At 36.5% G+C, this 14,633-nt stretch overlaps 1 protein-coding gene across 1 annotated transcript; it reads right to left on the reverse strand.

Annotated features, from left to right (window-relative positions):
- Nucleotides 1–411: 411 nt before the first annotated feature.
- On the reverse strand, nucleotides 412–14,394 carry LOC117330353. Its single transcript, XM_033888569.1, has 10 exons — nucleotides 13,917–14,394; nucleotides 7,698–7,905; nucleotides 7,014–7,315; nucleotides 6,565–6,705; nucleotides 6,163–6,360; nucleotides 5,707–5,819; nucleotides 4,960–5,411; nucleotides 4,025–4,709; nucleotides 3,048–3,339; nucleotides 412–2,740 (listed from the first exon to the last, which is right to left on the reverse strand). The coding sequence occupies exons 1-10, from the start codon at nucleotides 14,052–14,054 to the stop codon at nucleotides 2,336–2,338; spliced, it is 2,934 nt and encodes a 977-aa protein (XP_033744460.1). The 5' UTR covers nucleotides 14,055–14,394; the 3' UTR covers nucleotides 412–2,335.
- Nucleotides 14,395–14,633: the final 239 nt, after the last annotated feature.

Raw genomic sequence — 14,633 nt, forward strand, 5'->3', positions numbered from 1 at the left:
TAATGTTTTATGTGTTATGTTTCTGTGCATTTTTTTATTTTGGTTTTGTGTGCTATGTTTCTGGGTCTTTGTCTGTTTTTGTTTTTGTGTTTAATGTTTTATGTGTTATGTTTCTGTGTATTTTTTTAATTTTGGTTTTGTGTGCTATGTTTCTGGGTCTATGTTTTTGTTTTTGTGTTTAATGTTTTTGTGTTTTTTCTCGTCTGTTTTTGAGTGTAATGGTTCAGGGTTTTTTTCTGTTTTTGCTTTGAATGATTTTTTGTTTTTGTGAGTTATGTTTCTGTGTTTTTGGTTTGTTTTGTTCATGAATGGTAATATACTTAATTACTGATCTTTGTTTTTGTTTTAATTATTATTATTATTTCACAAATATCAATACGTCTATCTGTGTTTGCTTTGTCCTGTTTTCGGGTTGTTTTTTTTGGTTTTTTTTTTATCTTTTTCCTTGTCTAGTTGAACAGTGTGTACATGTATGTACATATTGATTATTTTCTCAAATGTATACAAGGTATATGTAATAGTAAGTATTTTTGTCACCAACTTATGACAACAATCATGTTTAGTTATCTATAAGTATGATGTATTGTATGTCTTGTAAAATATTTGAAAATGAATAAAAATCAATTTAAAAAAAGTTAATAGTTACAGTTATATGTGAAATACAAAATATTAATACAAATATATAGGCAGATTCTCTCTGAAAAAAAAACCAACCATTTATGCAGGTATAGGTAGTATTGTCTTTGCTGGTACGCAATGCGAAAGAATATGGACTCAAATTGTATTATCCTTGTTATACATATACATCCTTGCTATCATTTTATAATTTGATAAACAATATTTCAGGATTTATGTCTATCGATGTATAGACTGAAAACCGACGTACATTCCGATTAAACGCTTTGTTATCGAGTTTCCTTCGGGGAAAATATCTATCACGAAAATATGTTCAATATGTTACTAAAAAAAATGGCGCAATGATTTTGACGTTGACAAAACACAGGCGTCCGTATTTAGAATTCCTTCGCACTGTTCGCAAGAAAGAAGCTAAATTCAATCTCAATTTCAATTAAGCCGTTCATACGTTCGATGAAAATTGAAGTGTGAATGGCTGAAAATATCACTGTAAACAGAACGATCGCATAAACATTCTCTTAAACCAGTGCTATTTTACAAAATTAGGAGTTTGTTCATAATAATACATCTTATATATATTTGTTGTCTATCACATGATAGTCAGAAATAAAAAGAACAAATCAAAAGGCGCGATGCAACCCAAATGAAATTATAAGAATATATAAGTAAGAAGAAAATCGATAATACCAAAACATGCAATGCCCATTAGCGATAAGTGAGCATGTTAAAACAGCCACGGACAATATCTATTTATGTTTTTAAACTATAGTGTAATGATTCCTATAAATATGATTAAACAAACTAGTGCTGTTTTTTCGGCTCTTGGGTCATGCCTCTCGTCACTCTTATCAAACCTTTCTTCATCGACCTTTAACCACCGTTAGGACGGCTGACGGACTAAGAGGGCGCAAGACTTGCGTCCCCTTGCATCAGGTGGCGCGTCGACGCACTCGGAGGGAGCGAAGCGTGAATATGGCAAGAGATACAAGCATGAACTTTTTCGATCCGATATTGGAGAGAGATGTCCATAGCTAATCTAATTGTAATTATTTTTTGCATGTTCCGCAATAACTAATCTATGGTTGTGGGGTGTTGATTTCAGCGAAGAGTTCGCGATTTGCTCAAGTTAAGGCACATTAATGACGCGAGTGGAGACAAAGGATCGTTGTTTACGTTTTCACTGCTAAAACAGCGAGCCTGTGACGGTTTCGCGTACTGTATAAACTTCGTATGTGATATATATGACTTGGTCGATGCCCCCAGAATATTGCTTTATATGTTATTAGTCTGTTTTCTGTGTCAATGCCATGAATTAGCGAAAAGATGGGGGACGGAGTTATGAGGGAGAATACTGGGAGCTGGCAACGGTGTTCTAGAATTCATTTTATCTCAGCCTTAGTTTTTAACACATTTATGCAACTTCATACATCACAAATGTTTGGGTGTTAAAGGCCAAAATCAAAATAAAAGAAACTTTTGAAATTACACCAGATTCAAATTTGATTTTAGAACAGAATCAATCAGCACATTTCGATCTCAAAAACAAATTCCGAAGATATCTGTACAGATGTGATACACTTATGGCACAGGTATTTATAGTCTTAGATTGAAAATGTCCTTATAGATATTCTAAAAGTAAAAACTACGAATACCTGCGACTAATATTGACTAAAAGTGTGGTACAAATCTTTTCGACAGGTCAGAAACGTCTATCAGAGATAAGAAACTTATTGAAAAAATCCTTCAGTTCACTCGCTTCCGGTCGTAATTTTGGATCGTAATCCCACGAACGTTTAATGATTCTTTCCCAGTCCTCCGGAGGCTTGTGGCACATTGATAATGACGGTCGCAGGCCCTGTTTTACAGCCTTTTCCAGCGTTCCAAACAGCTGCTGTTGAATATGCGTTGCAGCGTCTACTCCGTACCACATTTCCCAGATGATGATGGCGAGACTGTAGATATCAGCCTTCCTGTCGTAAACTCCTTGAGAGTTGAGGACCTCTGGTGCCATATAGACAGGACTTCCGACAGTACTTCCGGAGATGGCCTTGGCTTCTTTAGTCAATCCGACATCAGTTACTTTGACGTTTTTCTTTTCGTCAATCTGGTGGCAGAGAAACCATCAAGTAACTACATCATCAATAACGGGAAATGAACAATATACGTGTATGGTTTAAAACACAACTTGTTTTGTATATTGTATATTGCAAAACTATGAAATAAGACATATTTATTTATTTCTGTCTTTTTGTTTCTATGTAATAAAATGTACTTGTGGAAGACTTTAAATGGTTCTTTAGAATGACAGTTAAAAAGGGGGGGGGGAACTTTGTTGATGTTAATTAACACTTGAAACGGTTTGCCATGTGTGATAATGATGTATAATGGTGCTGTTTGTTAAGACATCTTACCAGGATATTTTCTAATTTCAGATCTCGATGCACAAGACCTTTCCGGTGAAAGTAGGAAACTCCTTCACAGATTTGAACGAAGTACTTAGCCATGCTTTCAATGGCTTCCACCTGGTCCGGGTAGATAGGACACTTCCCTGGATTTTCGTACTCCGCATCAATGAATACGGACTTCAAAGTATCGGTGCAATATTCCAATACCATAATCCAGAACACTTTGCTGTGCTTTCCTGTGCCGTCCATCCTCAGTACGGCCCCGTGGTAATGTACAACATTGGGGTGCTTCAGCTCCCTGCATATACCAAAGGTAATTAGTTCATTAAAAATATTTATTTTCGAGATGTCTTTTATACCAGTGACTATCTGCTGATCTGTAAATGAATTCATCCAATATAAGAATAGTTGCATCCATGCAGTACACTTGTGACTATATACATGGGTCCTAAAAGCGTCCTACTAACTTGACGGGGACATTTAATTTGGGAAGAGCATCTGGATAGTAGGCAAGATGTCCAGGATTGTTCTCTAGAGAAAAAAGCTCTCAAATCGCACTCTCCATTAAACAAAAACATCATGTATTTATTATAATCACCTTTGTTTATAAATGGCTGTATACTTATTATACATTTCAGACAAGTTATACAGTAAACTATATCATCATACATCAATCAATCTTTTCCATGGTGAAGAAGTGTGGAATTAAGCAGGTACATGTTCATTAACAATCAATATAAGACCGGGCCTCTTGGTGAAAGGCAAATGTGCATACTTTTTCGAGCCAAAACCCTTCCCATAATTCACAAACTACACAGCATTGTTATTGACACAGACATAAGTTAACATCAGTTTGATATTCTAGGTATATACATAAGCCCGTGTTTGTTACTTTTCGGTAGTTACCTGGATGCTTATAAAATTAGTGTTCTTATTTACTTAAATGCACACATGCATGAGTCCACACTCTGTTTTTTACTTACCGAGATGTTCTGTCTTCCAGTAGAATGTCTGTGATATTTGTTTCTTTCAATGGATCCTTGGATACCTTCAATGCGACTGTCATAGGAGGGTTTGCAACTTTAAGTTTGGCCTTGTAGACGTCTGCGAATGATCCGCTACCCAGTAAATCTGCTTTGCTGTATTCTATGTCTCGCAGGCGGTAATCTCTTTCCATTATGTTATGAACAAAGAACATATCAAGCTTCCCCTGCAAGGTAGTACTGTGCCTGAGGAGATTTGGGAAAACATTGCGCAAATTATCCTCCATGTTGTCCATTTCATTTGCTATTCTGTTGATCAGTTCTGTATCAGCTCTCACGAATTCAGGAATCATTTTTGCAATGTTGTCTATCCCCTTTACAAATTTTCCGATAAATCGTTTTAGATTCTTCTTCAATTCATCTTTCTCAAAAATGCAATCGATGAATTTTTCCGTAGCAACGGACATCTTTTCACAGGCTACGTCTGCTTTATAGCTTTTGAAGAGTGCCTTGGCGTACTTCTCTAATGCACTGGACCCTACACTGCTGATTACTCCTCCCAGGCCTTTCATGTCATCCTCGTCTCCAGTCCTTGCCCTTTTCCAGATCTGTCTTACTGGGGCCTGCCTCTTCATGGATTTGTGAAGGTCGGTCACAGCTCGAGTGTCCCCATCCAGCAATACTCCTACCGAAAGACAACATTTCTAGCATTAACATACCATCACATATTCACATGTTAAAAACGTCTTTTGTTACATGAAACAAGATTTTAATTTTCTATGAAAGCAATTAGCATAATACCTAGTTTAATTCGGTATTTAAACTTTCAAACAACAATCCAGTTCTGTTAGTATGCAAAGTAGAATATTTACATAACATAATACATGATATATACAGGTAAAATAGCGACACATCAGATCAAATATTGTCCTTACCTTCAATTTGTTGAATCTGACCTTCCATAAGTTCAAAGTCTTTCTTGAATTTCTTGATGATTTTGTGTTTAATGGTAGCGGTAATTTTCATGTCTTTCTCCCAAATGTTGATTTCTGACATTACACGACTTGCAATGCGTTCGATAGCTTCCGAAGCAGTTTTATTCCACTCCTTATTAGCCGGGACACAATCATTCTTGCACCAATTGAACATCTCCTGAGAAAACTTTTTAGATCTGAGAAAATTGGCTGTTGCCTTGTATAGGTTTTCTACCTCGTCATCAAGTTCTCTTCGAAGTTCTCCGACACTGTATCTTGCTTCCCTTTCGAGTTTATCCATCTGGCGTTTGATCGATTCAATCCTCTCTCTTTGTTGTTCCATTCCTTGAACTGCCATCCCTTTTGCAACTTTGACGGAATATAAGGAACGCTTCAAAACTTGAGACAGGAATCTAAAATATGAATAATACAAACAGCATGTAATAAATACCCCGGGGTGTAATTTCAACGTCAGATCAGCTCAACATTTGGAATTATACAATTCGCAATTCTGAACGATAAACAACTACCTTTCTTATTGTTTAATTTCACAAAGTTTGAATAACATCCGCCTTTGAAAGCTAGGATTATCTTTTGTTTACACAAAAGAGTAATATGTCCAAAAAGCTTACACACAGATATTTTATTTCATTTCATAGGTTTTTGTGTGAAATCGTCTGGGTATATATGTTTACGATGTGTTCATACCTGTAATGGATATTCAGTTTGTTCCTAAGGCTGGCAGGTAGGAATCGCTCCATTCCATGTAACATTTCCACATGTGGTGCTGACATACCACCGTAAGCAGCTGCTTTTTGGGACTATGAAACAAAAACACGATAATGCTTCTTTTGTTTTTCCAGAAATACTGTTTCTATGAATGGCGTATAAGACCAGTAGTTTTCTTCGTCAGCTTATTTTAATTTATCTTTTATGTAGGAAAATGACATGAAATGGCAGCATATTTTCAGATATCACAATGGTTTATATTAGTGCTCATTAAAATTATGAATGAGTCAACAAGAAAATCATTCGCCGCGTTATCAGAATTCTTTTAATTCGAAATGCATTAAAAGAAAAAGATCTTAACATAAGACAGTTAACAATTTTTGAACTTTAGAAATTGCAAAAGTATGTGAACATTTTATACCGTGTGACACTTACATCTGTGACAGACATATAGAATATCTGGTCCCTGCGTATTCCAGGATAACATAATTCCAGTTTATTGAAGATGCCATCCTCGACTTCGCCCTTATCCCTATCAGGTACCTGGTCCCACTTATTGCCGATAAACATTGTGGACGCAGGATTGAAGTCCTCGTCAGCAGCGTTCACCACCATCCTCAAGAAGTCTCGCAACTGTACAAGTATGCAAATACAATTTTGTGTTTTAGTAAATATACATACATAAGAGCCGTATATATATCTACAAGTTTACACATGATTATTGCTATGGTATTTGAAGTTAAATTCATAAAAGCAGTTTTCATTTGATACGGTTATTGCTTCCATGTAACACGATTAGTTATAAGATTCTCATTTTAATCATGCTTGAGGACTGACCCTTCCTTTCTGGATTCCTCCGGCGTTTGCGGTGTTCAGAATGTAGATGAATCCAAATGATTTGGTAAGGTACCTTTCCACTAACTTGGTCATCTGCCTTCTCTCTCCTATACCGGGTGTATCTACAAGGACGATCCCTTCCTACAAAAATATGAATATATCTTGTATACAGGAGTCACTACATTGTTTGATTGTAATGCTGAGAATATTGGGATAAATATATTGTTAAGTTGGTTTATGAGTCTATATGATTTCATGGCTGATTGATATACATTACTTGACGCATTATGATATCCATTTTCGGGATGTATTTCTATACACTCGTATAATCGGCAAAGGGTCATACATAGCTATCATCCCTAAACAGCAATGTATATAGAGGTCTAGCGTTGTCGCTGTCACAAAAAGGAATAATGATAATGACAAAGACTAATTAATTCATATCTTACTGAAAGGCCAGGAAAAGGCCAACTGATCTCGATTCTTTCATATGGTGTTTCTCCATCCTCCTCGAAACTCATTTTGGCTTGGATATCATATAGAGCATTCTGTGTGTCCAACACCAGCTCTGTCGGTGATCTCGGATGTCGCTCTCCCTCCTGGAGTTTGTAGTATACTTTGGCCGTCTTCCTCCCGTCTACACTTTTCTTCATTTCTACTATAGTTGTTGTACATCTCAGCTGTTTTGTTGGTAGTAGATCGATCTGCAGTATGAGATTTATAAAACTGCTTTTCCCCGCCCCTGTTTCACCTACAATATACCAACAAAGCAATATAACTGCACCTTAGACAATGTTGAAGGTTTATATATCAACGCAACCAATCTAGGTGCACATATGCGATATTGTTGATATGTGTGTCACTATAACGCAATCATAAGTATACGTTTCTCAAACATGTTTTTTTGTTTTGTTACTTACACTGACTGGAAATGTACAAAAGAAATAACGATAAAAGCTATACAGACTATCTAACCAGGTAGAATAAGGGGTCTTGATACATTATCTACTATAACAAGGGGAGCGTACTTTGTACATAAGTACAATACATGCATACCAAGTATATATAGATATGCCTTAATTTTCGGCGGTTAAAATATGAATATCAAACTACCTACATTCGGGAAAACTTACCAGCAACAAGGATGGTGCAATCTGGTGAGCCCACGTCTTGCTTTTTCTCCTCTATTGTTCTTGCGATATGTGGGAAGACTCCTTCCAGATCCTTACGGTAGTTTGTGGGTAGAGAATTGACATATTCCTGTAACTGATCATAGAAAGTTCGGAGTGACTTTCTGTACTGAGCGTCATTGGCGATGGCATCATGGAGTCCATTACGATCCTATTAAAACAAATAAATTAATTCTGAGTAATCGCTTCAATCATACTTTTGTAGTTTCCATATCCCAGTCTATTAGCGATTTCAGATTGTTGTTTGAAGCTTCAACTCATCTGATCTTGTATGTTTTACAGGTCATTGATTGTCATTTTGCCTGCATATATGACCGTATGAATGTAATTGGCAACGAAAATGAAATGATACCAATATGTCACAAATACAGTACAGAATGGTATTGTGGCTTCAACTTCCTTTGACCTACAATGTGAATAGAGTGACCTAAAGAGAATAAGAAATGCCCATCATGTCGTTCATGTAAACTTATATCTTCTAAATTCATATACCAAAGCTTGAATGACTTCATACTGCAGAAGTTAAATAAATAAAGGTAAAGATAGTGATGACTGTGAATTACGTCATTGAAATTGTGGTTTTTATTTACGTATATATTGACCGAATTTTAGGTCATGCATGCATTAAATTGTTGTTTATCGTAAACTCACAGGAATATTTTTTTTCTGGTTTTGTTTGTATTTCGGTCGCTGTATGCCATAAAAAGTCCCCATGGATACCCTTTCACCTGATATTTGGAATTTGTTGTTCGTTCGCCATGAAGCTTCTATTTACGTACCCATTAAGCGTCTATTTACGTAAACTTAAGCCTTGAATCGTTGGTACAACAACAAAGTAAATACCACTGCAGGAATACTATCTCTATATCCGGTAACCCTACCGCTGCACTGTCATGTGTTTGGAAGGTATACCACAATTAAAAACTAGGTCAAGGAAAAACATTTGTTAGTCTTGGTGTGTACGTTGCTTTGCACAAGTTTATTCTAGATCATGCATATATCTGATCAAGTTCCCCTGTCACCTTCAAACAAATTGTTGAATAAATAGATTTTCTATTCTCGACAGTCACCTTCATTCCCTTTAACGAAACCTCCGCATTAATATATAGTCCCAGTTAAGTTGTTAGTTATCTTTCTGTGATGCTATGTTAATACAAAGTTGTTGTTTTTATTTTTTCATTGCATTTAACCGACATACAGGATTACGCCTTCGTCAGCGTTGGTTGATCTGTACGTTATTGTCGCCCACACTCTTCACATTTTACTTGTTAACTTTTACGCAGATTGATATCCGTCTAAAGTTAGGTCTTCTACAAGCTCGTCTTTGAGTAAATACGACTTTAAAACTTTAGGTAATCTCACTCACCTTACGTAATCTAAAGATGTAATATATTTTTTGGCTTACACAACTGATGTTCATATTCTAGGACGAGCGATTTATTGAAATACAATACTGTATAATACATTTTGAATGTTTGCGTCAATATTTAAAAAAAAAAAAAAACACTATGTGCCTTAGTTGTCTTGCCATGCTCAATAGTTCTCATGTGTAATGTTTGCACAATCATGCCCAGTACTGGTGACATATGTTAGCTTTACCCCCACTGTACAATACACGTTGATAGTTTAGGTATTCAGCTGGTTTGTTGTGACATGTATTGGCGTTAACCCCACTGTACAATACACGTTGATAGTTTAGGTATTCAGCTTGTTTGTTGTGACATATGTTAACTTTACCCTCACTGTACACTACACGTTGATAGTTTAGGTATTCAGCTGGTTTGTTGTGACATATGTTAACTTTACCCTCACTGTACAATACACGTTGATAGTTTAGGTATTCAGCTTGTTTGTTGTGACATGTTTTAACTTTACCCTCACTGTACACTACACGTTGATAGTTTAGGTATTCAGCTGGTTTGTTGTGACATGTGTTAGCTTTACCCCCACTGTACAATACACGTTGATAGTTTAGGTATTCAGCTTGTTTGTTGTGACATATGTTAATTTTACCCCCACTGTACACTACACGTTGATAGTTTAGGTATTCAGCTGGTTTGTTGTGACATATGTTAACTTTACCCTCACTGTACACTACACGTTGATAAATTAGGTATTCAGCTTGTTTGTTGTGACATGTGTTAGCGTTAACCCCACTGTACAATACACGTTGATAGTTTAGGTATTCAGCTGGTTTGTTGTGACATATGTTAACTTTACCCTCACTGTACACTACACGTTGATAGTTTAGGTATTCAGCTTGTTTGTTGTGACATATGTTAGCTTTACCCTCACTGTACAATACACGTTGATAGTTTAGGTATTCAGCTTGTTTGTTGTGACATATGTTAACTTTACCCTCACTGTACACTACACGTTGATAGTTTAGGTATTCAGCTGGTTTGTTGTGACATATGTTAACTTTACCCTCACTGTACACTACACGTTGATAGTTTAGGTATTCAGCTGGTTTGTTGTGACATGTGTTAACTTTACCCTCACTGTACAATACACGTTGATAGTTTAGGTATTCAGCTGGTTTGTTGTGACATATGTTAGCTTTAACCCCACTGTACACTACACGTTGATAGTTTAGGTATTCAGCTGGTTTGTTGTGACATGTGTTAACTTTACCCTCACTGTACAATACACGTTGATAGTTTAGGTATTCAGCTGGTTTGTTGTGACATATGTTAGCTTTAACCCCACTGTACACTACACGTTGATAGTTTAGGTATTCAGCTTGTTTGTTGTGACATATGTTAGCTTTACCCTCACTGTACAATACACGTTGATAGTTTAGGTATTCAGCTTGTTTGTTGTGACATATGTTAACTTTACCCTCACTGTACAATACACGTTGATAGTTTAGGTATTCAGCTTGTTTGTTGTGACATGTGTTAGCTTTACCCTCACTGTACAATACACGTTGATAGTTTAGGTATTCAGCTTGTTTGTTGTGACATATGTTAGCTTTACCCTCACTGTACAATACACGTTGATAGTTTAGGTATTCAGCTGGTTTGTTGTGACATGTGTTAGCGTTAACCCCACTGCACAATAACCGTTGATCGGTTAGGTATTAAGTTGTTTTATGTATACAGTGGACTCTGTCTAAACCGGACACCTTTGGGCCCACATAATAAAGATGGTTTGTAGAGAGTTCCGGATTGTAGATATTCTGCTTTTATATCGTTGTTGAATGCAAAAAAAATGAATAAAAGATATATTATAAAGAAGATGCGATTGTGAATTATTCATGCATATAAAACTTTGAATTGAATAACATAATATAATTCAACACTGACAATATGACACTATGTGTACGTTACATCAGTTGAAAACAATCACTGAATGTTGTTTGTTTTAAGGCGGGCTTCGACTGAGCCCGAACAATCAACCGATCTGATACTTTCTACAAGTGCAGATTCCCAATCTTGAGGAATTAGGCTCTATTTCTAATTGGTCCTTAATGTCGGCGGTTGTCACGAGATTTATGTTTGTTAAACGGAGTAATACAAAAGGTATGTCGTCATCATTATCTCCTACTTCCTCATCCGGGTACGTTAGTGTAGTGAGGTCCGCGAAGGGGAAGTATATATAAAATATGTATGTATTTGGCACTAATGTTCAATCATTATAGCATTCGCAAATTTAAACATCCACGCTAACAAACAATTTGACTTGTCAAATATGATAAACATATCACCCTTTGAATAAACAATGGTATCTTAGCTTTCATTCACGAGCCGATATACAACTTACACATACTTTGAATCCTTCTTGAATGCCGCTATAATATCTCAGTCTATGACAAAAACATAATTACCACTCTTGTTGGTGCGGTGAAAACGCTCAAGGGGCCTTTCTGTGGTAGCTAATGCACTAATACCAAGATGAAATATACAGAGGAAAAATAAACCAGAATGAGATAATTGCTGTTAACAATGATTTTTGTTTGGTGGTAAAAACTTACAAGCAGACTGTTGGCCTACTCTGGATACCAAAGTCTTGGCCCATTGTAACAAAAACTTTGCCAGTTATATTGGTCTTGAAACTTAACCCAGAGTATTCTGACCCTTTTAGTTCTCTATCCATGTTATACATTGTATATATACATATATACAAATTATACCTGTTTGCTAAAATAAGAAAGAAATGCCCTGGGAGATATTAGAGTCATTTAATGTGTAGTTTCATATTTTGATATATTGATGATATATTGTCTTATAACTGTGCAGTTCATTAAACGATTTACTACAGACCCATCCATATCGTCATAAATTCCTATTTGTATTTAGCAGCAAACTTGTGTGTATGGTGTATAACATCCTACCAACAGCCATGGTCATTGGTCACCCAAGGACGACTTACCATGTGCACGAGATGCAGTCATGTGGTCAGTGTGTCCGTTTTTTGGAGACTGCAGGTTTTTCGTGTTTAAATCTTTGTTGAAGCGCAGAACTGATACCGACTTTATAGTGCTACCTCACTGAAGTTTACACCGAGCCGGACAACACATCCGTCTCATTAATTTGACAACTGACAATCATCTTCAAAAATACTAAGCGTTAAGCAGGAATAGCAACTACCAATCTCAGAGACTGGTATCATTATCTCATTTGAAAGTATTATGGTCCTATATACATATTCCTGACGGTGTCGTTGTCGGCACTCCAGTAAGGTGTCGATCACAGTGTGGAGTAAGTGACATCACCTGCATTATCAAACCTTGATTGACATGGTTGGTGTCGTTGATAGAAGACGCTTTCTCTTCAGGAATATCTGGTCTTATCCTCCCTGCACTCTATCAAAGGTCTCCGTGAAAATATTTGTTCATACGTTTTCCTAGCTGTATCGATTTTTAATTATAATTACATATTCGATTTCTATTCGGTTGCTGATATGAAGAAATCCTACAATTGTTCATTGGTAAACTTATGTGTTTGGGATTTCAATAGAAATAAAAGCGTCATACCAACGATGTTTACATAAAACAAGTTTATCTTTAACACGACATTGAAAATTATTCGATCAATATTCCAAGTATTGTGAATGGAACAAGTGTTGTAACTGTTTAAAATAAAGGTCTACCAACCTATTGCCGTCTTTTGTCTGGGAGATTTTCTGACCAGGAAGTAATGATATGGCATTCAATCTTCATTACACATATTTGCATTTTACACATTTAGTGGCGACAGCATTGAAGGAAAATAGAACAAGTCGATAAATGGCGGTTCTTATTTGAACTGTTAAATATTCGTCGATATTCATAGGGTGTTGTCGATATTCATCGAGTAACGTCTATAATGCGTATGACACAAGCTTGCGTTGATGGCTCTATTCTCCCTGTACTTTTTAAGGGTCTCGCTATAAATCTAACATTTTTCTATTCCTATTTTATCCTCGTTTTAACGATATTGAGTTAGCATAACGGTTTCATTATCATGTCGATATTCTGGGTTTAATTTTGCGGACGCATGCCATCAAAAACTTTCGGAATATGTAAATATCGTAGTGTAATAATTTGTAGAATGACATCTTGGGACAGAGGGCATAATGCCGGACGTTCCGTCTGTGACTCAAACAAGCGATACATTTGCCAGCATCCTTGCTTCATCACTATGCTCGAGCCTCTTCAGCATTCCCGGTTGTTACGCTATATTTGCCAAGCGTGAACGACACGGTAAATTGTAATTGATACCCACTTGTTTGTATAAATAATGTATTTTGCTATTTATGGAATAATACGATGCGTTCTTTTACTTCATGTGGTATGTGTGTTACCACGTGACCATGTTATGGGCATGTGTAATCATGTGAATGGCTATTCAATGCTAGAGTATTTATTTATAGCCATTACCAATACCTTACTGACAGTAAATAAGGAAAGACAGAAAAAAGGACACGCTTGTGAATGTATAACTCACTTCACCACAGTTTGAGAGAAAACATGAAAAAAGCTACGATACAAAAAGTAAATACGCAAGTATTTGTCAGAAGGTTTAGAGATATTAGACCAGTTTAAAGTTCAGATCATAATATTATGCGTGCTCTTTTCTATTCTTTCACACATAAATAAATATTTTGTTGAACTTGCATCTTTACCCCAGTCACACTAAGCCAATATAATGTTTGTCGTTCATTCCTATTACCACATACCTGTTTTGGTGCCTCCGCTTGCAATGTAGACTTGTTTTTCTTCCAGTGATCCATGATAATCTCTATCGCCATGTCCTTGCTCTTTAGGCCTTTCGTTCCAAGACCCCAGCGCCTGAGGATTTCCATGGCAGTTCGCATGTCTGGGGATCTTCAGAATATCGTCAACAGTACGGATTCTGTAGGGTTCGCCAGAGCTTGCCATCTTGTCAGATTTGATGCAGCGCAATAATTGTGTGTTTATCATCAACTACAACGACACTTTTTACCTGATGACGCAGAAGACCCAGCTTAAAACATGTCTATAGTGTGCCTCTGCCCAGGAATGTTGCCAGACCTAGGATGGTATAGTAAAGGGAGAGCTCTCCTAGTTGGCACTTTTAAACTTCCTTGTTCAAATGCCTATGATTTGCATAGCAGGATCATACAAACACGAAGAGATAACGTCATTGAGGTATTGTCTGCCTGATCCAATCAGGACTCTAGTATTACCAAGTCATTTTAATATAGCCCATTATTAAACTAACATTACATAGGCGAGCATTAACACTAGTCTTAAACCTGTAGGTTTTTTTTATCAGCGCGAATATAATTTGTATATAATTATGCCACCCGGCCTTACTCCCCTGATACAAACTAAGTCTACACTAAAAGTCACCCAACCATAGAAAATACACAAAACACCGCTATCGTTTTACCGGGTATTGACTATGCAAATTA

This window comes from Pecten maximus, chromosome 7, assembly GCF_902652985.1.
Source record: "Pecten maximus chromosome 7, xPecMax1.1, whole genome shotgun sequence".
NCBI classification, from domain to species: Eukaryota; Metazoa; Mollusca; class Bivalvia; order Pectinida; family Pectinidae; genus Pecten; species Pecten maximus.